Source organism: Falco cherrug, chromosome 2 (assembly GCF_023634085.1).
Source record: "Falco cherrug isolate bFalChe1 chromosome 2, bFalChe1.pri, whole genome shotgun sequence".
In the NCBI taxonomy this organism is placed as follows: domain Eukaryota; kingdom Metazoa; phylum Chordata; class Aves; order Falconiformes; family Falconidae; genus Falco; species Falco cherrug.
The window spans coordinates 4,375,666-4,403,452 of NC_073698.1; the positions used below are offsets into that span (position 1 = coordinate 4,375,666).

Sequence of the window (27,787 nt, forward strand, 5' to 3'; positions counted from 1 at the left end):
AAGGGATTTGGAAAAAAAAAAAAAAGTATTGAATTAATGGTTTTTTTGTTTCGCAGTAGGAGAAGAATCTGGGTTCCTTAGTTTCCTCAAAGGAGACCTCATAGTTCTGGACCAGGACACAGGAGAACATGTGATGAACTCAGGGTGGGCTAATGGGTTCAATGAACGGACCAAGCAGAGAGGAGATTTCCCAACTGATTCTGTCTATGTCTTGCCTACAGTCACCATGCCTCCGCTGGAGATTGTGGTAAGCTGTCTTACAGAATGTGCAACTTCATACAGAGCCCAAGGAGGTCAAAGCTTTCCTGAAGAACTTAGGTCTGGCCAGACACTCCCTGATGATAAGATGGAAACCAAAGTAGCTGAGAGATATGACAGCTTGTCCAAGGCAGAAGTGATCTCAGCCTTTCTTCTGTTCTTGTCACTTTGAATGCCACAAGCTTGTGACCTGGAATATCCACGAATCGTGCTAAGTCCCTCCAATTGGCCTGATTACTTGAAAGTGTATTTGGGGTTGTAGGGAACCACTACATTCATGTACAGAGCTGTAGGATCCAGAGCACATTATCTTCATTAGAAACTGATCCACACTATGGAAACATTTGTTATTCCTTGCACTAGTGACTGAGAATGGCACAGAGAAACAAAAAATGACAGTTGCACAGTTCTTACTATTAACTGGAATTAATGGGTTCTTCTTCACTCACTGCTTTTTTCATTTTGTATCTGCTTCCTCCCTCTGAATACGTCAGATGTATATATGAATACACCAGGTAACAGAGCCCTTTTCATTCCACAGGCACTGGTCACGATGACTCCTGACCAACGACAAGATGTTATCAGAACCTCTCAGCTAGCAATTTCAGACAGTGAAGAGAGAGTAAAGCCATACACTTTGGAGGAATTTTCCTATGATTATTTTAGGTGATTTTTTTTAAAACATCCTCAAAAATTACAAGAATAGGAATCTATCTCCAGGTAGCTTGGGAATCAGGAAATTTTGGGATACCGGAAAAGACTCTGAATATCCCCTTGTGTGTCTTCATACAGCTGCAGCCTCCAGTTTAGGTCATGACATTTGAACTGCAGGTTTTCCACAGGCAAAATTTTGTGAAGGATTTCTTCAGCTTGGCTCAGCACAGGTGTAACAGTGTGAAATTTAGTATATGTAGGAGGCTGTGCTTAGTGGTCTCATATTCCTTTCCTGTGATCCCATGCACAGCCTCAGACCGTATAGGCAGCAGTTGAATTCAGTGCAGGTACTTTCATCTCAACTCCAAAGATTTCAGTGTGCACCACTGCTAAATGCAGCTGACCAGACTGATCCCAAAACTCCCACCCCTGTTCGGATAGACTGGTGGTCCAAACAGGCAGCCCAGATCCTCTGGTATGTCTTCACCCTGGTAGCCTTGTTCTGCAAGGCAATATTCCTTCAGTGATGCTGCCCTGACCATCCATTGCCACCATCCTTTCTCTTGTGGTTAGAAGCTTTTTGGGTAGGGAAGGTGGTTTTGGTGTCAGTACTTGGGCAGGGTCCCTAAGGGACTTTTCTAAGGTCTAGGAAAGTAAAAATGGTTATCTTTGGGCAGAACTGGTGCTGGATACTTCCTAAACCGTGAAGTCCTATTTGGTGTAAAAGCTTATTAGCAAAGTGCTGTGAGCAACCTTCCCAGGTGCAACACTGGCTGCAAGCTGTCCCTTTTAACCCTGTAACCTCTTGCTTTGCCTTGGCCACCAGGCCACCTCCCAAGCACACCCTCAGCCGGGTCATGATCACCAAGAGCCGTGGAAAGGACAAGCTGTGGTGTTACACCCGTGAACCCATCAAACAGCCGTTGCTGAAGAAGATCCTGGGCAGTGAGGAGCTGTCCCAAGAAGCCTGCATGGCCTTCATTGATATCCTTCCAATGCCTGGGGGAGCCCTTGGGCAACAGGTCTGACAGGCAAAGAGCTGAGAAGGCTCTTTAGGGCCCCAGGCAAAGCCCAAGGAAAGATTTGTGGTCCCTCTTAAGGGATTTGGGACCATCTCAGAGGCTTGGAGATAGGTCTCATCCTGAATCTGTACTCAGGCATCCTTGAGAAGGGTTGTCTACTTAATAAATGAGGGCCAGGGAACGAGTGAGTCCCACTGGCCCACACTGCTTAGTGGTCAGGTAATACATGATCACGCATGGCTTTCTTAGATCTACATATCCAGACCCCAAACCAATTCTTTCAACCTGAGACGATGCATGATAAGGGGGAGAGCTTGCTGGACATCTCCTAAAGAAATTTAAAGCCTTTTCCATACACTCTGCCCCCTCCACCAAATTGCAGCCACTTCTGTAGTCATGTGTAGGATGTCTTTAACCACATCATCAACAGAAGGGCTTCCGCAGACATCCCAATTAGCCAGTCCTTAACTCCTACCTCCCACCAGTGCTGAAGTATATGGGTGACTATCCATCAAAAAGGACCCGCTCAGTTAATGAGCTGACAGACCAAATATTTGAAGGTGCCTTGAAAGCCGAACCCCTGAAAGATGAAATCTACTGCCAGACTCTCAAGCAGCTCACGGACAACCATATCAAGTAAGAGTTGTTCGTTCCCCTTGGGCCAAATGCACTAGCTTGTGTCAGGCAAAGCAGATCTGAAGTGTCTGTGCTGTGAGTGATTGTTTTCCTCCTGGGTCTCTCCTTGTGTAGATACAGTGAAGAGAAAGGCTGGGAGCTGTTGTGGTTGTGTACAGGCCTTTTCCCTCCAAGTAACATACTCCTGCCCCATGTCCAGAGGTTCCTGCAGTCCCGGAAGCATCACCCCTTGGCAGCAGACTGCATCCAGAGACTCCAGAAAGCCCTGAGGTACAGCACCAAAAGACTTCCTAGCCCTGAATGTGCCAGAGCATCCAAATACATGTGAGAAAATAGGAGTGGGAGATATTTTGGTGGCTGGGAGGACAGTGGAAGCTCACAGCCTCTCTCTCTGTTTGAACAAGCTGAATGAAAGGGACATTGGATGGAGGATGTTGCTGATAAACTGGGTAGGGGGGGAGAATGGAGATTAATTAAGTTGACTTTGTCCAGGACCACTTAAGTCACCTTCAACCTAAGCAAATGCACATTCCCCACTACAATTTTTCTTCCTTCTTTTTAGGAGGGGAAAAAAATATTATATATTATACCTATTAGCTGAAGTTACTCAAAAAAGGGTTTGTATTAAAATGGAAGATTTAAACAAATTATTCTTGCTTTGATGCTGTGGCACTTGCCACCTCCTGTTTTGCAGGAATGGATCTAGGAAGTACCCACCCCATCTGGTAGAGGTGGAAGCCATTCAACACAAAACCACCCAAATTTTCCACAAGGTTTACTTCCCTGATGACACCGATGAGGTAAATAGGGAGAAGGAAATTCTTCTTTTCTGTTAGGATGGCTGTCAGTTTTCCTATTAAAATCTCAGAAGAGGCTAATACTGGTTCTGATTTGGAAAAATTCAGCCTTTCCAGAAGGCTCTGGATCAGAGCAGTGTAAGGAAAACTCATCCTTATCTACCCTGGCCAGCTCAAGCTCAGGAGGTTGATTTACCACATTTCACAGTTTTCAGAACATGGGTGCTGTGCTAGTATTCACTGGAGGCTTTATAGTAAAACTGCAGAAAGAAGGAAACCAAGTCCTGTTATCTCCATTTGCTCACAGTAGTTCACAAGCCGTGGACATCAGTTATGTGGAGCCTAGACATCTGATATTGCCCACCCAGCCATACCCAGCAGGGTACCATGATGGGGCTCCCTGGGGACAGGGCAGACTATGGCAGCACTGGCAAGTAGGTAGCTGAAATTATATCTTCTGACCTGAGATGACACAGAAATTATACCTGCACTCAGGAACCGCTCATTAAGCATCTTACACACTAATAAGGCAGCTAGTTATATTGATGCCAGAGCGGACGTGCATGTCGTTGCAGATACTGCTGTCTCATGCTACTGATTAGTCTCCCTGCGAGGCTCACATCTCTCTCTCGCCTCATGCCCTTGGGCACAACTAAATTCCTGTATTTCCAAGTGGGTTTATATGTAAAGCAGTGCACGACCATGAAGCAAAAGGATGACTCCTCTCCAGCAGCTGTGCATGCCCTTCTTCTCTGTAATGAAGAGTTGTAATAGAGAGTTGAGAAAACTGCTGGGATTTCTCATCGCTTTGAGTATTTTTTTCTATCTGACCAGCAATAAGCATGATACTGCTTTACACACATGCATATGCATGAGAGGTAGGAGAAGGAGGCAGTGGGTACTGCTGCACTTGGATGGGTTTGCTGTGATCTTTTTGGCCATGGCAGTCACCCATGCAGACTGGCAGAGTAGCATCATTCCAGTACAGCATGCATCTGCACTGAAGAGCTGCTGAACACCAGCAGCACTGAGCACCAGGCCAGTCTCTCATGGGTTGAGGAACATGGGTCCTGGTGGTTTGGTGGTTCAGGCTAACATAGTCCTGCGTATGGTGGTCAGAAGCTTAAATTCCTTAAACTGCTACGAACTGGCTCTCTGTAAGTAGGCAGAGTAAAACCAAGGTGATGTAAATGCTGAGCACAGCTCAAAAGGCAAAACTGGGGCAGGGCCTGCACTCAGGAGGGACAGTCCTTTAGCTATCCCATCCACGTGTAAAGCAGGAGCTGCTCTTCAGCTATCTGTACGTCAAGCATTTGGTCTAAGCCAGGCATCTGACCTCATCATCATCATCAGTGAAGAGACAATTGGGACAAATCAACCTGGAGGTATCTCACGCTCTTTCTCTACCTCCCTAACTAACAGCTCTGAGATCTGACTGTTAGATCAGAAAAAATTCTTGAGTTGCCTGAGGAGCCCTGGATAAACCAGTGCAGGATGTAGGTCGGGCATCACGAAACACAGTGGTACAGCAGTAGCATGGCTGAGCTTCCACAAACGTCCCTTCCCATGCCTAGAGCCATAATCCACAATGTCACTGATTTCACTGGTGGTGGGCACCTAAATTCCTTTGTGCTTCTGAGCCTTCAGTTCCTCAAAGACAGCATAAAGTGGAAATTCACCTCGAGGTAGCAGTGGTGAGGATCTTCCTTTCTTTGCAGGCGTTTGAGGTGGAGTCCAGCACGAAAGCCAAGGACTTCTGCCAGAACATCTCCAACAGACTCCTCCTAAAGTGCTCTGAAGGCTTCAGCCTCTTTGTCAAAATCTCCGACAAGGTAAGCGACCCACCCAAAGACTGGGGTAGCCCTCAGGCACTCGGGGTGACCCACCTGCTGGTGGATACACATTGGTGGAGTCAGAGCTATCTGTACCCTCAAAGGGTGCTTAAAACACAGACAGTCAAGGCTGTCCTACCCTGTTGCTGAGTCGGGTTTACAAGAAAGGACTAAGTAAGAAAAACGTGCAGCTTAGAGCTGCCTCAGGCAACTGGAAGAAACCTATGAAGATAGTCATCATGAAGGGAAATTAATTGCTCCGGTGGAGCAGGAAGCTGCAGTAAGGAGTAATGGGTGAAACTGGAGGCAGAGCCTGCAGCAAGGTGCTGGCAGTGGCTTTCTCACATCAGCAGTTTCTTACACATCAGTGTAACCGGGGCAAAGCAGCGAGGAACAACTACAGGAGATGTGGCACAGGCCAGCCTCTTGCCACTTGCTCAGCCTTTGTAACCATGTGCTGTGTCCCCCAGGTCATCAGCGTGCCTGAGGGAGATTTCTTCTTTGACTTTGTGAGACACCTGACAGACTGGATAAAGAAAGCAAGACCAGCAAAAGATGGTAACAGTGACTTTTTTCCATTGTGGGTCGCAGAGCCCTCCTAGAGCCCTCCAGCCCTTTCAAACAAGATTGACCACATAGTCTGCCACGGCTGTTGGGCCGCACTATTGTGGGTGTGCTGTCTGCACCAGCCCTGGGGACATCACCCAGGACATGATCTGTCCAGGAGCAGCAAGACTTTTGCTCCAGTCCTAGACCTGGCCCCTACAAGGAGCACCTGCTGATGGGCAGCTCTGCAAGGCTTGCCTGCGGGAAGGTTTTGGTGGTGGGATTCATCTCACCTTGCCGCCATATCCGCAGTGGAGCTGGCTGCAGCTCTGCTGAATGTGTCAGTGGCTGCAAGGCACAGGTGCCTGCAGGGTGCGGTTCCTCTGTCCTGCACTAGGCATGAGCGCTACCATTGAAGTACTGTCATGCAAAGGGATCCAAACACTCTTTCCATTTTATTCCAGCTTTGCAAGGGAAAGATGTGGTTTTCTCTGCAAGGTCAGAGCCCATTTGGCCTCAGGAACACCCCTGTCCCAGCAGACTGTGATGGCACACGGGCACTGCTGGCTTGCAGGGACACTGATTGCCAGCTGGTACCCACAGCATTGCTCTTACATGCCTGCTCCCTGCTTCCCTTGCACAGGTATAGTGCCTTCCCTCACCTACCAAGTGTTCTTCATGAAAAAGCTGTGGACCAACACAATGCCTGGAAAGGACTCGATGGCAGACTCAATCTTCCACTATTACCAGGTACTCCAAGAGCCTGCAATAGCAGCGGAGACTTGGGAGGAATTAGGAATGGGTTACCAAGACTTTGTCTATCTGCAGAAGCATGAAGTCTTGCATTAAGTAGGAAGAACTCTTGCCTTAAATAGAGCACTACAAAGAGTGCTGTTGAGTTGCATGGCAAGGAGCAGCCTTCACGCACTTTAGGGTAGCCAGATCAGCTGGGATTTGGGCCAACTGCTCTTGGGTGGGCAGCAAGAAATGGGTCAGAGTATGTCCTGCTGGCAGCCTCAGCATGGAGACTGAATTCAGAAGCATCCTGAGGGTGTTTAGCCACCTCCAGTCATGGAGATGAGCTGTGATGGTCCCAGTAGGCAGATAAGAAGTTACACTTCTGTTCTTGTTTCTTCTGGTATGGAAGAGACACCTTCATATCCCAAAGCTCTCTCACACACACCGATACACTCCCTGGATTCTTGCCTGGGTAAAGGGGTTATCCCAATATGACTGTATCCCTTAATGCTTGAGTTAGTCACTTGGCACATTTTGGTAATCAGACACTTATGGTAATGAGGGAATAGATTTTTAAAGCTGCAAAACAAGCAGAATACCCATTCAGTTCCAAGTGGCCATTACTAGGAGTGGATTTCCTGTGATGACAGAGGGTGAACAAGACTGTAGGTTCACACACCTGACATAGGGACCTCCCTGTTCCACATAACAGGAGACTGTTTTAGATCAGAGAGGATCTTTAAACTTCTAGTGTGGTCTCAGCTGAGCAGCTACCGCTGCACCACACTCAACACAATTGCTATGGGTGTTCCCAGGGCACAGCCTCTTCACCAGGGGCGGCATACCTCCACAAACTCCGTTTAACATCTGAGAGTGAAGGTCTGTGGTTATCCCCTCTACCTCTGAATTGTTCTTTCCTCCATGCAGGAGTTACCAAAGTACCTGCGCGGCTACCACAAGTGCACACGGGAAGAGGTCCTGCAGCTGGCAGCTCTCATCTACCGGGTGAAGTTTGAGGATGACAAGTCCTATTTCCCCAGCATACCCAAGCTTCTGAAGGAGCTTGTGCCTCAGGACCTCATCCGTCAGATCTCTCCAGATGACTGGAAAAGGGTAAAACAGCAGCTTGACTCATATGCCAGGCCTGGCTGGGGGAAGCCTAGTCTCTCGGCCTAGTCTCACATTCAAGTGGGACTGCCAGAATGTGACCCACGGTCCCTCTCGAGCCTTAGCAGAGCTACAGCCTCCCCAACATCAAAAGGAGGAATTGTACATGCACATTCATACATGCATGCCTTGCAGTGGGTTTTCTTTGTGCTGCATGTGGCTGTGGCTGTAGCTGTGGATGCAATGCCATAGGGACACGTGCTGAGAGATGGCCTCATGTAAAGGTCTTTTGTTTAAAGCAAACTACTGAGCAGAGGAGCAATTCTCCCTGCTTTACACAGGGAGAGCAGTGGCACAGGTACAGACAGGTCTAGAGCCTTAAAATAATATGCCAAGAAATGTCTTACTGCCAAGAAACAGTCTTTTAAGTCCTTTCTGTTTCCTGGGACTTGAACTCAGCCACGTGCCTAACCAGCGAGCTATCAGCTTCTCTGGGTTGTAAGTCTCCCAGTCTTCTCTGCTGCCTAATTTGGAGGTTCATAATTTATAATCCCTTTAATATAGCCACCAGAACAGTTCATCTAAAAAGGAAGGACCTGCTTTGGTTCCAAGCCCTGCTCCAGTGACCGGCCAGCACTTTTGTGAAGTGTTCATTGGAGTAGAGACTAGAACCAACCATCTTTGTGGGACTGATGCTCCTTCCCTGCAAACATCTGTGGTGCTAGGCAGTGCAAACCCTCCAGCTCTGTTGTGTTCTCTGTTGCAGTCCATCGTGGCATACTACAACAAGCATGCAGGCAAAACAAGAGAAGAAGCCAAGCTTGCCTTCCTAAAGATTATCTTCAAGTGGCCTACATTTGGATCAGCATTCTTTGAAGTGAAGGTACCTGCCCTGCTTGGGGGTCTCTGGCAGCTTTTAGTTAGGGTCAGAAGCCCCGTATCACAGAGGGGTTACAGGTATGCAGGGTTGTCCCAGTGTCCGGACCAGACTGGAACAACCTTGATGAAGAACGTGAGAGTCCCCATCAGTGAAGGGCCTATACACTCATTACAGAGGCTTTGTAGAGCTTCAGCACATCTGTCATTGGGTCTATAGTCACAGCTGTGCTGCTGAAGAGCTAAGAGCCAGTTTTTTCAAGACAAGGAAGAATGTGGGTTTCCAAGTGACATGTCTGCACCCACCACGAACCAAATCCAGACCACTCACCATGGCACCAGACTCCCATCAAAGACAGTAGAGGCCAGGAGTCACAAAATCTGTCCAAGTACTCTGGACACCTTATTGCAACTCTTTTCTCAATGACCACATAGTGAGCCTGGGCTGGAAACAAGTTGCTGAAATTACTCATCAGTTCCTTGAACTTGGGCACCCATTTTCAGTTATGTCCATCTTAGATGACATGAGGGATATGAATATATCCTGTGATTTATCCATCAAAAGTGACTTGGTAGCAAAAAAAACCCGTGTGGCAGGGCCAAGTGCTGAGCCCTTATCCACTGTGCTCTATCTCTTCAACTGAACAAACTAGAAGTCCTCATGGAACAGGGCTGGGAGAAGGGTTTACCAGCAGGAAGAAAACCGAATGCAAAGATCAGGAGACAGAGCAGTGTAGTCTTGGCCTGGAAGTCCACAGTGGCAGGCACGAGGATAAGCAGAACACCAAACATACTGGAAGGGGAGAGAAGACATCTGGGGTTTGCCAGCCTGTCCCAGCTTTTCCTTGCCAGTGGCAAGATAGTTTCACTTTTGGGAGGCCACCAAAGGGAGCAAGGGACTTAACACTGTGAGCAACTCACCCACTGGTTATCGTGCATTTAGAAGATCTATACTTAACTAGACAGCCCTGACTGTTGCTGATATCTTAATGAGCTCTATGTTTATCCTTAAAGGATAAACTGGATAGCAGTTAGTGGGCCACTAAATGCTGGCAGGAGAAGGCAGTGAGAGAGGAAATAGGAAGGATTCTGCATGACATGTCCCCTAACTAGTTCATCATATTTCCGACAGCAAACTACAGAGCCAAATTATCCAGAAATCCTTCTAATTGCCATCAACAAACATGGAGTCAGCCTCATTGATCCAAAAACCAAGGTAAGCAAAACAGGTCTTCATCAGATGCTCCTGAGCCCACTCTGCAACCCCTCACAAAGCTCATCCCAAAAAGCGTGTTGTTCAGAACTTCAGGAGTTCTCAATAAGCCCACTTAGAAAGGCTGGATAGCCAGAAAAGTTTCTGGAGGCAGAAATTTACTGTTGCACAGAGCCAGCCCCGCCTTTTTGAACAGGAGATGGATTGGGAACATCAACTGTTAAGGTCCTGTAACTGGAGGATACACACACTCCTTCCTTAATCCTTTTACAAACATTAGGGCAGGATCTAGAGTAAATGAGCTCCTACTAGTTACTTCCACCTGAACATAGTCATTCTAGTACGGCAGTCCTCCACAAGGACTGGAGGATCCAGAGCCTTGCATCTCACTGCTGTTTCCATGAGATCATGGTATAGTCTCATCACAGTAGACATTCTTGTTGTGCTTTCATGGGAAGTAAGCAAGGACATGATCTGGGCTCTCAGCCAGAGCCAACTGGATGTGACTCCATTCCCCGCCACGCTCTGGGCCCGGCCACCCAGCCAGCTTGTTACCCAGCGCAGAGCACACCCGTCCCAGCCCTGAGCACCAGTTCCTCCAGGAGATGCTCTGGGAAACGGTGTCAAGGGCTTTACTAAGGTCCAGGTAGGCACCATCCACAGCCTTTCCTGCATCCACTGGGTGGGTCACCTTGTCCTAGAAGCAGATCAGGTTCATCAAGCAGGACCTGCCTTTCATAACCGCACGCTGGCTGGCCCTGATCCCCTGGTTGTCCTGCATGTGCCCTGTGATGGCGCTCAGGATGATCTGCTCCATCACCTTCCCCGGCACCGAGGTCAGGCTGACAGGCCTGTAGCTCCATGGACCCTCCTTCCAGCCCTGCCTGTAGATGGACATTAAACTGGCTGATGTCACGTCAAGTGGGACCTGCCCAGTCCTCCAGGACTGCTGATAAATGATGGAGAGCGGCTCGGTGAGCACTGCCAGCAGCTCCCTCAGTGCCCTCGGGTGGATCCCACCCAGCCCCATGGACTTGTGCATGTCTCAGTGGTGTAGCAGGTCACTGGCCATTTCTCCATGGATTACGGGGGCTTCACTCTGTCCCTGTCTCTGTCTCCCAGCTCAGGGGGCTGGGTACCCCGAGAACAACTGGTCTTACTATTAAAGGCTGCAGCAAAGGTCTCCACAGCCCATCATTAAAGTTGAGGCTCTCACATGTTGAGTGTCAGTCTTGTGTTTCTCACCAGGATATTCTCATCACTCACCCCTTCACCAAGATCTCCAACTGGAGCAGTGGCAACACGTACTTCCATATAACCATTGGTAACCTGGTGAGAGGAAGCAAGCTTCTCTGTGAGACCTCCCTGGTAAGGACTGTTAAAGATTACAGGGCACAGTGAGACCAAATCCTGACTTTGGCAGGCAAAATTGCATGCTTCCAGCAGCTCGTGTCTCAGGGATTCTCTGGCCTGAAAGTGGTCTCTTAGAAGAGCCCCCAATGTGTTGGGTTTTTTTCTTCTGGACTTCCCATGGCTCTGCTAAATGTTGGTCCACCATACAACTTGCAAGCCTGAGGTTCTTGGGATGTTGCCAGCTCAGGAGCATGGGGAGCTCCCTGCCACTGGACCAAAAAGCACATTAAAGCTGATGTCTCGGGGTACTCTTGAGCAGATTTACCAACATCCTTTGCCCAGCTTGTCCCTAGTAACAGTCACAGCAACAAGTCTCCTCCTAGACTAGCTTAAAGCCAAAACGTGAAGGATAAAAATTCCTACTGGATTAATTGTTATTTATCTGAGGCACTGAGCATTTTGTTGGCCATTTGAAAACTCAGGTCCCATCCAAAACTCCCTAAGTCCTTAGCCTCAACAGCATCCTGGGACGGTGAGTTCCTCCTTCTCAACACTGCAAATAATGTTTAGACTGTGTTCCTTGTGGTTGTGGTGTCTCATCCAAGGAGAACAGTGGAAAAGGTCAAAATGTACCTGAAAACTAGAAAGTAAAAAACTGGCAGCCAGTGTGTTCAAGAGCCACGAGCCAGAGACTGAATATTGTGCTCTAAAGGCAAGTAACATCTTCTCTCCCCTCTTCAGGGTTACAAGATGGATGATCTTTTGACCTCGTACATCAGCCAGATGCTAACAGCCATGAGCAAACAGAGGAGTGCAAAGGGTAGCAAGTGAACTGCAAGAAGCCACTGGCAGGTGGCCATGGGGCTAATTCACCAGCTGAAGCCTGTTGGATACCCATGCAGCTGGGGAAGAACCTTTGCCTCCCAGATGTGGAAGATGAGCCGAACACCATCAGGGAGTTCGCTGGACTCTGACCTTGAGGGCTCAAATCCCACCTCCCCTTCCAGCGAAGATGACTATCTCTGACCTCCCGTTCTCCTTCCTCACCCTGCAACCCAACTCCATCTTACACCTCAAAGATTTCCAGGGGACACCACTGCTCTCAGACAGTGACTGAGCAAAGACACTCCAGCAGGAGGTTTGCCTGATCCCAATGGCTGGCATCGCAAAGGCTCTTGGAAGAGGATTTGTGTGTGTGTGTGTGTGTGTGTGTGTGTGTGTGGCTTGGTTTGGTTTGGTTTGGTTTGTTTTTCTTAAGTAAGAGAGAGCTGTCAGGATGCTAACAGCTTTTTGGTGAGGCTATGGGCATTTCAGATTTGAAGGGGATTAGCAGAGCCCTGACCCAAGCTGTAAATGAACACCGCAGGGCTTGTTTCTTGACATTACAAAAGAATATGTTGTGTTCTTAAGAAGGACAGAAAGAAAAAGCAGTCTGGGAGGAGAACATTTTAACTAGGAATCAGAATAAACAAACTACTGACCGAACAGGCTAGAGTACTAAATGCTGTCTGTGCAATGCTGGAAATATTTAAAGAACAAATTTGAAAGTTTTGTTTCTTCTTCTATTTATTTTTTAAAATATTAAAAAGGAAAAAAAATATATCCTGCATTTCGTGCCGGTATCTGGATGCTGACTCAGGGCTGAGGGCAACCTACAGGACAGTCCCTCACCCAGGGATTCCCCCAGAGCCATGATTGCCAGAGGATGAGTAGGACACATCTTTCTCAATTTACAGGCTCAGCTGGAAGTGACGCTTGTAAGAAGAATTATCTCCTTTTTCCCCCTGTGCCCAGACAAATTAACCCTGGGAGGATCTTTACTGCAAGCTTCAATACGGATGTTGGAGTTTTGAAGTCCCCATGCTTGGAAGACTGAGGTCAAGCCTGTGTTGAGCTATAATTTAAACATGGACTTGTCCATCTGGTTTGCAAACAGCTAATGATTTTATCGTGCTTTTGTGTGTGTTGCTGTCTAAAATGGCTCTTCATGAGTCCCAGCTGGACCTGAACCACTCACAGCAAGGGCAGACCCTTAATTTCAGTAGGCTTTTCTCCATCATTGGCTGGTTGTACTGATCTGCTGGCTGGTTGTCCCATGCACAACGTGGTGCAGAACAGCCTGCTTTGGAGTGGAGATAGGACTTGCCAGCAAAGAGGAGGCTGAAGCCATATTGTGTTTGGGGGAGATGCAGGGGGAGGAGCCTTGGGTGCCTTTCCAAAATCCAGGCTTCAAAGGAGCATGTGCCTGGGTGTGGAGCACCAGGAGGGGTGATAATTGTCCACCAAGATCTGATGCTGGCATCGCTGACACTGAATGGATCTCATTAAATGTGGGACACCTCTTTTGGTCCCGCACACTGGGCTGAGCTTGGTTTCTTTCATAAAAGTCCATATTGTAGGGTGTTGTGTGTTGTTCTGTTAAGCTCATCTGGGCTCAGTCCTCCAACACCAGGCAGAGTTGGCAGGACTGCCCACTGGACCTCAAGGATCGCGACATCGGACCGGGAGGCAGCAGTGACTTTGGACCTCGATTGCTCCACCAAAGTGAATGAGATGCTGCACGGAGTCATCCACCAGCCAGACAGGGCTGCTAGGAGATCTCCTTCCTCCACCATCCCCCTACCCAAGGCACTCTGGTGATGGGAGCATGGTTACACCAGCCAAGGCTACATTGGGAGCCAAGCTGCCTTCTCACCATCCATCTCTGATGCTTCTCTCCCCTCCCCAGCTGCCATGATCCAGCTGTTCCAGGGATTCCAGCTGTCCATAGACATGCCCATCACCTCCATCCCCACCACCACTGCTTTTTGTGAGTCTCCAGCCATCCCTGCCTCCCACAGCACACTCAGCAATGTTTTCCAGTGCTGTCCTGGGCCAGCTTTCCCCTGCCACCACCCTCATCCCTCACAGCTCTGTCAGCCTCCCATGCTGACACCCTATTTTGAGGGGTGCTGGGACTTTGTGTGCGTGTGCCTTTGTGTCTTATGTATTAGCGTCTGCTGGCCTCTGTATTCACAGCAAGTGATGTAACATGAAAAACATATGTCCAAGCAAAATACCCTATTAAAAAGCATCAAGTGGCTTGTGGGAGGCTGTTCTGTGCTGCGCGGTTGTGGTGGTGTCTCCACAGGAAGGTTGGGCTCAGGGCTCCCAGGTCCTCACTGGGGACAAGATTTCTCCTTGCAGAGTGGGACTCCTAATGAGAGAATCCAGCAGTGGGGAGCAAATTAAACAGCGTGGTCTGGTGGAAGGTGTCCCTGCCCATTGCAGGGAGAGTTGGAACTAGATGATCTTTAAGGTCTCTTCCAACCCAAACTATTCTATGATTCTATGAAATCATCAGTGTTCTCAGACTGGAAATTAAGTGAAATCCTTTTTTTGGGAGGGGGGGTAAAAAAACCATGGAGTGTCCATTGCTTGTCCTCTCAGACAAGGGCTGGTTCTTCCACAAAGTCCAGTTTTGAGCTGAATCACTGGATGTAGGAAGTACTGGGTGAAATGTTTGTGTGAAGGAGTCAGACTACTAGGCACGTGGTGAACGGCATGGCCAGACCCTGCTAAGCTGTGAAGCAACAAAAATAGGAGCTGAGATGTGACAGGGTGTAAGACATCACAAGAGACCACAGGTCTAATTGGCCAGGCTCTGCCTGAACAAGGCTGCTGAGGATGAGGAAGGTGAGTATGGGAAGATACCACTGTATAATGGCCAAACAGCAGCCAGATACATGGACAAAGGCACGTTCAGGTGGCTTTTCCTAATACATACTAAAAGCAGTGGCTGGGGGACCACAGCCAAATCTCTCAACTGGACACCAGGGAACAGGCTGAGGACCCCATGGTGCACACCACCACTCAACCCACACACCACCCACCTCCGATTTTTGCTGCTCACATACCTCCACATGGGTGGTACCCACAAAAAGATAAGAATGAGCTATGGCTGTGGGGCACGAGGAGGTGGTTTAACACCATCGGTAGCACCCTTTCCCCGTGCTTCATAAATCTGGAGCTGCTCTATACCAATCCACCAGCCCTTGAGCCCTTTTCCGAAGGAGGATGCTGCCTTTTTGCATTTCTAGCCTCCGAAATACTCCAAAACTGCAACTTGGAAAGGTTTGAGTGCTTCTCAGCACACTTACCTGAAACTTAATGTTTCCCTGTGATAGCTTTATTTAACAAAAACACTGAGCTACATGGTGCTCATGTATGAGAAAATGTCTATAGCATGATTCAGGTAAAGACTACAGTTTTCTTCCCCTTTCCCAGCTTGCTGAAATAAGAACAAAACAGGATAGGAGAGCTAAAATGTATTTAAAACAGCACTTCCAATTTACAAAAAATGTGGTCTTCTTATCTGTTCAAGTAGAAATTTATGGCTTAAACCTAGGAGATGCTCACATCTCCCCTGCAGATCAGGGCATAGACCCCCTTCCCCGCTGTGTGCCAGCAGCCACTGTGGGAGAAATGAAAATCAGAACAAATCCCAGGATGCAGCACAAGTATACAGACTTGCCCAAGGGAAAAGCAAACAGGACCCTTGGGGGGACCAAATCACATGCAGCTCAGTCCTTCTGAAGAAAAGTGGTGTGCTCCTGGTCATAGTCCCAGTATCTACATAGCCAAGGTACCAAAAAGTCCTTCATCATCCATGGGAAGATATGCCCTCGCTTACAGCCACAGTGAAGAGACTGTCTTGTTAGGGACTATGGCAGGGCAAGAGTGGGGGAAAGGAAAACCTAACCCACCACTGCCTGTGTTATAGAAAGGTACGGACCCTAATGACCCAGCCGGTAGCAGCTGACCATCGTGGTGGGGCGAGCGTGCTCTTGGGGATGGAGGACACTTGTGAGAAGGGAGCATGTACAGAAAAAGGCTGGTTAACAGTAGAAACATGGGCAGTTGAAAATGAGGGCAACTGGAGAATGTTCAGATGTTTGCAGCGTGTGTAAAACACAGCTGTGGAAACAGACGGCTCGCTCACAGGGATTGCAGGATGATTGCCCTGTGGGATGCCGGTGGTCTCAGAGGTAAATGGTGGCTCCCATGTGGCTGTTGCATCTTACCGTGGTGTGCAGCTTCTTCATGGCTGCAACCCCATCTGTGCTCCCCTACACTCCAGGGATCCCTGCCAGCCATGGGATTGCAAGAAAAACTGTAGGAGAGGAACCTCAGTGCTCATCTCCAGCAGGGTCATGAAGCAAAATGGCTCCTCTTCACCAGGTGGATCTGAGCCCCGACACCACCACACACACACACCCCAGCTAGCCCCTTTGGCCGGCTGGTGTTTGCATTGCAGGAAGGGGCAGCAGGGGAGGGTCTGCTCTCCAGTCCTCATTGAGATGGCAGGTCCCCTCCTTGCCTATGTCAGGCCATGATGGCAGGCATGTCGCTGAGCTCTAGAAAAGGGGACACATAGTGAGCTGCTGCAACTTCTGCAGTTGTTCTGCCAGCTGCGATGAGCAAACAGAACCTGGCTGAAAATGTGTGCAGACCAGGTTGAGTCAATTTATCTGGATGATAGCTCCATGGGTGCAGAAACCTGGTGCATGGGAGGGTCCTCAGCCCATCCCATCCTGCCTTGCAGACCCAAGTGCTCAGAGCCTCTGGGCTCCCTTTTCACAGCATCACAGAGTAACGCATATGGGAGGGGACATCTGGAAGTCTCTGCCCCAACCTCTGCTTGAAGCAGGGCCAATTAGATTGGTCTGTTTAGGGCTTTGAACATCTTTGAGGGTGGATATTCCCCACCTGTCTGGGCCCGTATTCCAGTATCTGACCATCCTCATTTTTTCTCTTTACATCTAGTAAAAATTTCCAAGGTTGCAGCTTATATTGTTGTCATTGCACATCCAAGAAACATCTGGCTCCATCTTCCTTACACCCTGCCATTAGATCGTTGCAGACAGTGATGATGCCCCTTGACATTCGCTTCCACTGTGCAAACCCAGATCTCAAATGCCATGTCCTCCAGCTTAGTGGTCCCACTGAGCTCGCTCCCATTTTGTACCTGCTGATACTGGGGAGCCTGAACTGGACCCAATGCCTAGACCTGGCCTCACCAGTGGTGAACAGAGGGGAAAATAATCACTGTCATTTTCACCTGACATTGAGACAACCCAAGACACAGCCAGCTTTCACCACAGCATGGGTACCCGTCACCAACCCATCCATCAGGAGCCCAGTGTCTCTGAGGACACAGCTCTGAGCAGGATGCAGCTCCCGGCTCTCCTTGCCCTGCTCACCTGTCCTGAACTTGTTGTAGGTGCCGCTTTCCAGCATCGGGCCACCATCAGGAGCACAGCAGGAGAAACTCCGCTCTCGCCACCTGCAAGCGGCAAAGCACTGGGTCAGGTCACTGCTTGCTGTGGTTCCCCTCTCAGATCCCTAGTGCCCTGGACACCTTTTTTTCTACTTTTTCAGGGCAGGAATGGCATTTTATTTTGGAATTTGCTCAGGTCCTTACCGAGAAGGGAATCCAGTGCATGGCTGATCTCTAAGCATCTACGCCTCATGTGTGCAACAGCACTTTGAAAGCAAACATCATCTCTAAGCCCTGCTTTCTAAGAAATATTTAAGAGTTCAAAAGCCTCAGAAATGTTTGCAGCTGCTGGTTCCTAAGCATCCAAGGATTTTAAAATTGTGATTTTGGTGCATTCAAACAAGACCACACAGGGCACTCGGGCACCGCTGCTGGCCCATCACTCTCGGCAGAAGAGGGGGTTATTTGGCTGGATCAGGAGTATCTGAAGGGTCCTGGGAAATGCGCACGCAACACGAACACAAGCCTGGAGCACACAGGCATGGGAAGGTCTGATGGTGGTTGTGATGTATTGCGGGGGTGATTGCAAATCATCCTGCAATCTGCAATCTTGCAGCAAAGCGAAAGCCGCCAAAGCAGGACCCGAGGAGAGCAGGGCAGGGTGAGAGGGGAAGGAAGGGAAGGAGCCGCTTTGCCTTGGGAAGAGAAAAGCCTGGATACTCAGCAAACATGCTTGCACATCTGCTAGTTCGTCACCTGGCTATACTGCCACTAATTCATTTCTCCACAATCCCAGAGCAAAGTTAGAGCTGCCACCCTTTCCTATGCCAAAGCAAGTCATGGTTACAAGCACAAGTCATGGTTACAAGCAATGCAGATTGCTCACCCAGCAGCTTCCCAAACTTTCCCCTTGCTGTCACTTGCAGCACCGCTGTAGAAGACACCCCTGGGCTGGCTGGGCTGGTCCTTCCACCCATCCACATCTGGCCAGCTGAAGAGCTGAGCCCAGCACCTCCTGCTTTCCTTGAGAACCACTGAGATAAGAGCAGAGGCAAGTTCCTCTTTCCACCCTGACAGAGCAGAGCATCCAGCAGCCACCTGACCTGCTGGAGTGAGCCTGTCCCATGAATTTCCCACATTTCCCACTTATTAAACAGTGGCAATGTCTGTGACAGCATGAAAGGAAACAAAATATGGCATCTGCGACACACTCGAACATTTTCATCTGGGAGGATGGATTTCCTCAGGTGCTTTGGTGTATACAGACAGAGACACAAGTTGTTCAAATATTAACATTGAAAGCTTTCCCTCTAAGTCAGTCCAATGCAACAGTGTCTAAATAGTAATAATTAAAAAATCAGTTCCTTTCTTAGCCCAGCTTTGATAACTGGCTTATGTTGCTACTGTAAATCCACCAGGTCTCCACTGAATTTCTGAGGGCAGGTGATGCCTGAGCTGCCAAAATGGAAAGAGAAAATGAGAGCAAGCAGGAGAAGCAGAGATGTTTTTGGAGACTTTGAGGGTTTTTCTCCGGTTCCCGAAGCAAAACAATGTTCTCAAGAGCAGTTTTAATCCTTTACACCACCTGAAAGCATCCCTCCTTCCCTTCACCTGGCATAAAACATGAGGTTAGGATGGCCATTAACAACTTGGTAGTTACCAGTGCAGAGCAAAGATAAGTGAGATGAGGAGCACAGAGGTCAGATCTGTCAGGATCCACATGATGTTGTACTGCTGCGGAGTCTGGAAGAGAACAAGAGGATGTGTCCACCACCAAGGACCCCAAGATATGCAAAAGAGTTGCTCTTTCTTGCTGCTCAAATATAGCCATTCAGCTGCCTGGTTTGCATGTGCTGTAACATCCCTCAGGTGTTTAAAGCATTTGGTGGCATTTCAAAGTGGCCACTCACCAGTAGCTGCTGGTGTCAAATCATCATCCTTCATAAAAACAGGTCTGTTGTGTGATCAAGAAGAATGTACCACTTCATGGTGAATATAACAGGGACCTCTTGTTTGTACAGTCAGGCCCCGTAGGTCTCTCATTCCCTCCATCATTAATATTAAGTGGTGGCATCTCATTTTCTCTGGCAAAACTGTCCTTTAGTGAACACCACAGAGGGTCTGGGATGGCTCCTACTTTAAGTCTAAGAGCATCTGAAGATTCACCCTTAGATGGCATAGTCTCCACTCATCCTCAAAATGGACTGAAACACTGCAGTTGTCTGAATGGGAGCATCATAAAACCTACTTCAAGCATCTGAAGCCAGTGATTCTACATAGTAACCCCTTTAGGCTTGCAGGAACTCTGGTGGGACCAGTGCCTCAGGTGCTTCTTAGACCTGTAGGTTGTCCAAGGCAGAACAGGGAATACACAAATTATGTGAAAAAATTCCTCCCAGCAAGGAAGGGTTATTTCTATGGTTGTTGCCCTCAGGCTTGTGCAACAAGACCAAGTTTGAGAAGGGCAGTGGGAAGCCCTGGGAAATGAGGACCTTCTGACATCAATAAGATGCTTAAAAATTTTAGAAGTGGAAATCCTCATGCATCAGCTTGTGCCCTCAAAGGCCGTTCCTTTCTCCCTTCACAAGTCCCAATATGACTTTTTTTTCAGTCATCTCAAGGCCTAGGTTGCAAATCCTAACAAGTAGGTTGCTTCTACCTGAGCCAGGAGAAAAAAGAAGGTTTTGGTGCTATCTGTAGTGGCCCAGAGGTTCCAGAGAAGCCAGGTTTCAACTCAAGTCCTTTTCATGCAAAGTGTCCTTTATCCATGAACTGACCCATGGTCTCCAAAAGTAACCATGAACATACCAACTCTACTTCCTACCCCTGGGACAGGAACGATTTTCACTTACCATGAGGAAGAGTGGCTGGCTGAGATTCTTCAGCATGTGGACAGCATTGGTGGTCACAGAGTGTGCCCCAGAACACCACGCCAGGGAGAAAAGCCATGGCTCGTTGACCACATAGAGGTTGGTGGTGATGTTTGCCTCAGCATATTTCCTTTAAAAGACCAAAAGGCAATAGCCTTCGTTAAGCAAGGAGGCTAGTACTTCCTTTGGGCTGAATCAAGGAGAGACAGCAATGTTCTGTAGGAAAGGCTTGCTTTAGGACCTAGGTAAGAGGAGAAAGGAAAGCCAACCAGCCTATACTTAACCATTCACAACTGGTCAATACAGAATAGCTGATCTGCTAGAAGTAAATGCAGATAAAATGTCCAAAAGGTCAACATTTTCTTACCCTTCTGCCATATGAATCAGTGTAATGATGTGTTTGTAAAGGAGGTTGTAGCGAGGTCAGTAGTGGGTCAGTCTCTCCTCCCAAGTAACAAGCAACAGGACAAGAGGAAATGGCCTCAAGTTGCTCCAGGGGAGGTTTAGATTGGAGATTGGGAAACATTTCTTCCCCAAAAAGTGGGTCAAGCATTGGAACAGGCTGCCCAGGGAAGCGGTAGAGTCACCATCGCTGGAGATAATTGAAAAAACGTGTAGACTTGGTGCTTAGGGATATGTTTTAGTGGTGGACTTGGCAGTGCTGGGTTAAGGGTTGGACTTGATGATCTGAAAGGTCTTTTCCAACCTAAACAATTCTGTGATTCTGTAATCTCTTAGTTGGGTGTTAGAAACCACCTCGAAGCTGGCTACTAATGTTTGTCATGCTTGCTGCATCAACTCATCGTTTTTCAAGTTCTTACAGGCTATTGGAACAATATGAAGTAAGATCATACTCTGTATAACGATAAAGCAATATATATCATTAATATCACCATTTGTAAATCTACCTAGGATCTATCCAGGGTTTACCCAAATGGATCTACCTAGTATTTTACATCCTGTGAAAATTGTCATTGAGAAAACACTAACACTACTCTTATCCAAATGATTAAACTTTTGCTTTTCTTCTTTTTTTTAAAATTGGATTTAAATATTTTTGTGCACTGGGGAAATAAAACTGTTTTAAAAAGGAGAGCTGAGCAGATTGTTTTTTCTTTTTTTTTTTTTTCTTTTTTTTTTTCTTCTCTTCATATAAGACAGCCATTTTGGAAATTCATGAAAGAACGTGGAGCTTTCCATTGAAGAGATTATATTGTCAGTGTGTCAGAAGCAACAGAGTACTGGTAGTAACAGACACAAGAAATGAAGTCTCCAAAACACCAGCTACAAGAGGGTGATGGTCTCTCACTGCAGCATTATGCACGCACACTGACGTGGTGGAAGAGCTATGGGAGGTTAAACAGTTGTCCATTCTCCGTGATTCAGAGTTGATGGACTGAAGGTGGCATGAATGAAAGGACATGAAATCAGGAGACAGTTGTGTTATTCTACCCAGGAGATCCTCAGATCCTGGTCAAGTAAATAGGGACTTGGGCGCAGGGGGGGTGTAATTACATATGCCACCTCTTGATCACACACAATGTCAACAGTAGGAGTGAGCTACAGTCCTTCACTCCCAAAACACAACAGGGATGGTCACTTGATCTAAAGAAGCTCTTTTCAAAATGCTATAGATCCTGGAGCTAGTCACTGGAGGGAGACATTGCCACATGCATGAGGCAAACACAGCCCAGATGCAGTCTACTGACGGTATTTGGGGCTGAAACTGCAACCTACCGGATATCTTCACTGGACATTTCTGTGTAGGCCAGATTGAGTTTGACAATATTGTCCATCAATAGGTCTTCAACCGGGGCCTTACTGCCCACTGTCTGCTGAAAGCCAGGAGCGACAGATTGAACAAAGGACCTCATGTCATTCTGCAGCCATAGGACCTGTGGGCAACAAGACCACCCAGTGAATTCACAACAGACATACTAATACGCCCTGCCCTTCACACAAACCCTGTAAAGATAATATCTTGAGGGGATTAACCCAGCCTGTCAAATGACATGTTTCTCTCCATGATCAAAGAACATTTGGATGCAGGGTTAAAACTTGCAAGTCACTTTCATCAAGAAATAAGTATTCACGGCTCCTAGCTTATCAACTTGAAATCAGCGACTATATTTCACACAGCCCAACAAAAGATGCAATGTTTGACATGAATGAAAAGACAGCTTTGGTTTATGGGAAAGTCAACAGAAAATATTCTGTTCTCCCACTCTCCCAGCATGGGAAAAGAGATCTTCAGCACAGACCAGAGTAACTGCCCAGATATTGATGGGTGCATAACCTGATCCTCAAGAGTTTAGCATTAATCCATTGCCAGGGGAAGGAGGAAGGCAATGAAGGCTCCCAGATCGCTGTGTTTTAATTTAAGCCAGGAGTTTCTATGCAATATATAAAATGAGCATGGGTGACAGGGAGTAGGCTTCCATTTATTACGATGAAAGGATGCTGTTTGGGGACAATGGCATCAGTTGGTATATACACTGGCTTATTTCCCTGTGCTGCTGTAGGGCTACGCTATTTTGTACCTGCTGAGGAACCAATAGTAGGGATATCCTCTAAACGATGCCTCTTAAAACAAATGAAATGCAAAGCGATGGACCTTTTGCAGGGGAAATCATGCAGCGTATGACCCCAAAGTCCCAATTCAGAGAGCAAGAAAAAGAGATGTGGAGGAGTGAGGCCACCCTACCAGATGGGGTCTAATCCCCGACTCATTGAGGATGACTTCCAGGGTTCTGTTGATCCATGAATTCCTGTAAGGATGTTTCTCTGGAGGACGGTAGAGATCAAATATCACAAGTTTATTCTGACTGTCTGCGAGGCGCAAGAAATTACTTAGCTTGTAAATTGACTGATTCATTGCCTGGTTTTGATCTGCCCTTGACAGTGAGCTCATGCATGAAAATGGTTTGTCCTGGAAATAAACAAATACAGAAAAGGAAATCAATCAGGCAGTCCCCTCTGGGAGTCAGCTGCATGCAAAAAAATTGTACCTCTAAGAGGGAAAAAGTTTGACATCAGCCTTTGTCAGGTGAGGATATTGTATTTTGCTTAGCTCTTCTACCTGAGAAACAGGGGAAATTAAGCCAGGCTGTGATGACATTGCTTCTGGGACCTCAACTGCACAGTTCACAGCTAGCTCTGCTGTGCTTCTCTGTCCCACCATGTTAACTATGACTATTATACACAGCACCATGCACAAGTAGGTCTTGTCTTCTTCCCCCAGCCCATGTGTTCTGCTGCTGCCACGATAAGAAGCCACAAGAACAGCCACCAGCCAACCGCTATAGGTCTCCTAAACCTAAAGGCCAACAGGACAAAGCAAGGAGACCCAAACTGAAGGTTTTCTATTGAATTCTCTGAGTTTGGCTCAACTCCTAATGAACAGTAGTTCCTCTCCTAATATTCCTGCTATTAAGTAGTAGCCAGCTGATGTCTTTTCTACATTCAGTTGATGACAGTCCTTCCTGGTGCTTACCTTAAGAAACCACGTTCCAGCATTTAACTCCTCCAGGGTATCCCAGGAGAACAGCGCGGCATTTTGAGCAGTGTCATTGGGGTAGACCTCCTTGATGTTAGTTGTCCTCCTCAAGGTGCTGTCATGCATGAGGAAAGGAACTCCATCATAGCTGTTGGAGAGCAAGAGTTCGGGTCACCTGAGGTGCAAGTTCATTCATGGCATGAGCAGACTCACACCAGGTCAGAAGACAATGTGTGAATGCAGCAGTACAGCCTCCCTCAGTGGAGATGCTGGGACAGGGAGGAAGACTGAGGCTGAAGACACAAGGTTATTTCCAGATTAAATACTGTTGGGTGACCTTGGAGAAGTCATGCCTATCTGTGCCTCAGTTTCCCCAGGGGCAACATAGAGATGGTCGCATTTATGCCTGCCAGCCACTGCCCCAAAAATGGATAGTAGCTTATGGTTGAAATCTTTTTGCTGACACCAAAGTGTTTCTATGGGTTTCAGAGGACTGAAGGCTAAATGGATGGAAAGGCAAAATTTTCCGTTATGGGAAGGTCTACATTAGTAGACGATCTAAGCATTTGTATTTTTCTCACTCAGCACCCAGAAACCACTCATCCTGCAGAGCATCCTGTTAGCAATTCATGGCAACGGATGCCCCAAACAAAGGCAATTAAAGATGTAATAATTAGGACAATGCTGTCGGAAGTCTGAACACAATTTTCTGTTGGTTTGCAGGCCAACCTACAGCCCTCACTGTGGCCTAGAGGTCAGGCTAGGGTAGGAACTTGTCTTTATAGACTGCAAAGCATTTGAAATACCCTGTAGAAATAATGATTGTTAAATCAATAACTTACTGACTTGCCTGAGAACAACCATGCCCTACAGCCCCCATCATCACGTGTCACCTGTGGGACCCTGTCCAAGCCATCAGTAAAAACTAATTGCCTGGAGTTGCGTGTCTCCAAAGGCAGCTGTTGGAAGAAGCAGTATATATTCTGTGAGATGCGATGTTTTCCCCTTACCTAATGGTGACGTCTGTTTCAAGACCATCCCCACCATGTTCAATTGTCTTCTGAAAGGACATCTCAGTGTTTTCTGGTGCCAACTGGAAAAAAAAGGATGCATGAGCAGGTAATTTTCAAACACACTCTGGGGGACTCTGTAAGTACTTTCTGTCTCTTTATAAAGCCTCTGTCTTTTATTAAGGGAACATCACTATCTTCTTAAAGTCTGCTGTTTGTTTTCTTCTACTTTAGCCACCAAATCCATCCTGTCCCTCAGGAACAGTGTTATCCTGGCTAGCAAATCCATGCAGTGATGCCTTTGGCATGCAGTTCCAAACAGAAATGTCTCCCCTTCTACCCTTCACAGATTTCATGGAAAAACACAGATGATGATGAAGGTAGCGAGACACAGGTTGAAGACATGATGTAAAATAACTTCTCCAGACCTACCATTGGTGCTCCACGGTGTCCAATGAGGGCTGGCTTTGGTCCAAGTGTCCCCATCTCTCTGATGCAAGGAGAGTACATCCCCAGAGGTATCAAGAAAAGAAAGAGAAGCATAGCCAGGTATGGACCAACAATTATCACCTGAACAACTGAAAGAATTTGAAGGAGGAAGGCTAGAGTTAATCCATGAAGTAATGTACGGGTTTGCCTTGCGGCTTGACTTTTAATACAGCCCTCCAGCGAAGTAGCTGTTGGGCTTTGTCCCATCCCCTTTTTCCATCCTTTCTTCCCCTAATTTTCACTTTCTCTCCAAACAATGCAACCCAGGAAAACAAGCTGGTCAAAGCAAGGACATAGACTAAGTCAGAACTGCAGGTTTTGTGCTTTAATGACATCTCACTATCTCTTATAGCAAGACATGGCCTTAATTTCTTTTTCTTTAGAAGTGGTGCAATGAAATATCCCCCACCTGTAGAAAAGCAATCCTCAACAGAAGGATGCTAATTTTTTTCTTACTCATGTAGAAACAAGTAACATTTTGAAGTTTCATTCACAGTGAAGAGGAGGAACCTTCTTCAACTATGTTACATCCCTTTAAGGTGAATATTTCCCTGGTTCATTCAGATTGTTGTCAGCAACCTTCCACGTGTGACCTACAGAACCCTACAGACTGACTGCACGGGCATTGCATCTCAGAAACTTGCCAACTGATTACCTATGGTCTTCTCTAGAGTCTGTTGACACACTGCCCAAGAGCCCCAGTAAGCCTTCGCTTCGGGGAACAAAACAGTTCCTCTGAGAAACAAGCACCTATATACCAACATCTCTTTCCTGAATAGGACCACCACCCCTCTGCACATTGTCCCAGTGGCTCTGAAGTAACCTGGGCTTACACCAAGCTGACTTATTGATCAGAGGGTCCATCAGGCATGGTGGACGGTAACATCTAGAGTCCCAGCCTATTCCCTCCCAACCTCCTCAGTTGCAGTTCAATAAGAAGAACCTTGGGCAAGAAAAAAAATGCTTTCACCAGCCCATTCTGTCTGTGATTTTTATTACCAATCAAGATCTGCAGACAGGTGTCATGTAGATCGCTTGATCACAAACGAACTAGTAGGCTACAACAAAGCTTTTACCATCAGTCAGATTCTATTGTCCGTGCTGTTTCACCTTTCAAACCACACTGCTGCTCCTCCATGCAACCCCCTCTTCCACTATCCTCAGTGATATTTAACTACTTAACAGGAGCCAGCCACAGCTGCACCTTATCCACATCAGCGAAGCCAGCCCACAGCTGTATATTATCAATGTTAATTAACCTGCCTTCATTCCTCTACAAATCCCCCCCTTTTTTTTTCCTCTTTTTTCTTTTCTTTTTTCTTCTTAACATTTCGTACCTTATGTATTTAACAATCAGTAGATAATCTTGACTATATGGAGAGACTAGATCAGGGAAAAACAGCCAGCCCCAGAGCCAGGCTCTTCTGCGGCTGTTCCTAGCCCCTGGCCTTGTCCTTACACTACTTGGTCATACTTCTCAGAGATGGATGGAAACTTCCCATGAGATAACACTGGGAAGTGATCAAAAAGCTCTTTCCCCTATCTCAGCTGGCTTCTCCTGAGATGCACCAGCCTGAAGTGGATTGACTGGACTGGAGATCCCTTCTGAGACAGAAAAGCTGAGTATAACAAACAAACATCAGCCAGGAGAGCTGCCACTGGCTGCTTTCTCCCACAGAGGGCTGAACAAATTTCCACGCATGACTCAGAACATGGGTGCTTCTGCTGATCTCCTCTGTCTCAAGGCTGGTCACTGCCCTGATATAAGGCAAAACTGTGCAAGGGAGCAAGCAAGCCAGCAACACACCTGCACAGCCACAGGACAGTGCACAGTCCAAGCCACAGTCCCACTTACTTCCCCTGGATACACAGACATTAAAAGTTTCCTCCAACTGGAGTGCAGGTGTGGAAGAAAGGGCTCCTGCATGCCTCTTTTCCCACACTGATACACGCCTTTTGTTGTATAGGGAGCAGGAAGCAGAGCTACTGTACCTTTCTTATCTGCTCTGATGGCATGAAGAGCCACCGGCCAGGACAGGAGGACCATGATAGTTATTGCCCCTATGTGGAGATAGGGAGCTGTGATCTGGCAAGGAGAGAAAAGAATTTTAGTCAAAGGATGATGTGTGGAGACAGATGGAATCAAGCCTCAGCACAGCTGCAGCTTCCACCTGGATGGGCTCTGGCTGCAGATACCAGCAGTTTGACCTCTCTCCCACACCTGTGTTGGATCCACCAAACAACTCTGGAGTTGGGGGAGAGATATGTCCCCCAGCCAGGCCACCTACCCAGGCTGAGGAGTGCTCCTTACTGCCCTACACAGCTGTCCACGTCCATGAGGGCACGACTGCCATTACTCTGTGCCATAATCTGGGAGCATCTTCTGGGGAGTGGCCAGTTTAATCCAGTCTAACCCAATCCAATCCCATCTAGGTAATAGTCATCTCCATGTCACACTGCAGCTAAATCACTAACTTGGTGTCAACAAAGCTGAGTGATAAAATGTGATATTTACACCTGTATGGAACATATACTGTGGTATAGGAGAAGCAGATATATTAGATAATACCTATTGCTGCACAGATACAGTAACTGGACTTCATTTTTTCACCTTAAAAATTAAACAAGGAT

General features: G+C 47.4%; 2 protein-coding genes across 9 annotated transcripts in view; one reads left to right on the forward strand and one right to left on the reverse strand.

Moving 5' to 3' along the window:
- Positions 1–14,115, forward strand: part of MYO7A (myosin VIIA) — a 108,106-nt gene extending 93,991 nt beyond the window's left edge. For 4 of the 5 annotated variants that reach the window (XM_055702177.1, XM_055702181.1, XM_055702180.1 and 1 more), the window contains 14 exons: positions 57–247; positions 800–924; positions 1,739–1,896; positions 2,417–2,570; positions 2,685–2,840; positions 3,265–3,370; positions 5,086–5,199; positions 5,670–5,757; positions 6,389–6,495; positions 7,411–7,596; positions 8,357–8,473; positions 9,599–9,682; positions 10,928–11,047; positions 11,774–14,115. In XM_055702177.1, coding sequence (XP_055558152.1) covers positions 57–247; positions 800–924; positions 1,739–1,896; positions 2,417–2,570; positions 2,685–2,840; positions 3,265–3,370; positions 5,086–5,199; positions 5,670–5,757; positions 6,389–6,495; positions 7,411–7,596; positions 8,357–8,473; positions 9,599–9,682; positions 10,928–11,047; positions 11,774–11,863 — 1,796 coding nt within the window. In that variant the 3' untranslated portion in view covers positions 11,864–14,115. The remainder of the gene's footprint in view (positions 1–56; positions 248–799; positions 925–1,738; positions 1,897–2,416; positions 2,571–2,684; positions 2,841–3,264; positions 3,371–5,085; positions 5,200–5,669; positions 5,758–6,388; positions 6,496–7,410; positions 7,597–8,356; positions 8,474–9,598; positions 9,683–10,927; positions 11,048–11,773) is intronic. The other variant, XM_055702178.1, reaches the window with a different exon arrangement.
- Positions 14,116–15,324: 1,209 nt separating this feature from the next.
- GDPD4 (glycerophosphodiester phosphodiesterase domain containing 4) overlaps positions 15,325–27,787 on the reverse strand; it is a 37,752-nt gene continuing 25,289 nt past the window's right edge. For 3 of the 4 annotated variants that reach the window (XM_055702184.1, XM_014281311.3, XM_005440958.4), the window contains 10 exons: positions 27,149–27,242; positions 25,100–25,245; positions 24,668–24,750; positions 23,655–23,805; positions 22,866–23,090; positions 21,899–22,056; positions 20,144–20,291; positions 18,952–19,034; positions 17,275–17,357; positions 15,325–16,428 (listed from right to left, as the gene is read on the reverse strand). In XM_055702184.1, coding sequence (XP_055558159.1) covers positions 16,397–16,428; positions 17,275–17,357; positions 18,952–19,034; positions 20,144–20,291; positions 21,899–22,056; positions 22,866–23,090; positions 23,655–23,805; positions 24,668–24,750; positions 25,100–25,245; positions 27,149–27,242 — 1,203 coding nt within the window. In that variant the 3' untranslated portion in view covers positions 15,325–16,396. The remainder of the gene's footprint in view (positions 16,429–17,274; positions 17,358–18,951; positions 19,035–20,143; positions 20,292–21,898; positions 22,057–22,865; positions 23,091–23,654; positions 23,806–24,667; positions 24,751–25,099; positions 25,246–27,148; positions 27,243–27,787) is intronic. The other variant, XM_055702183.1, reaches the window with a different exon arrangement.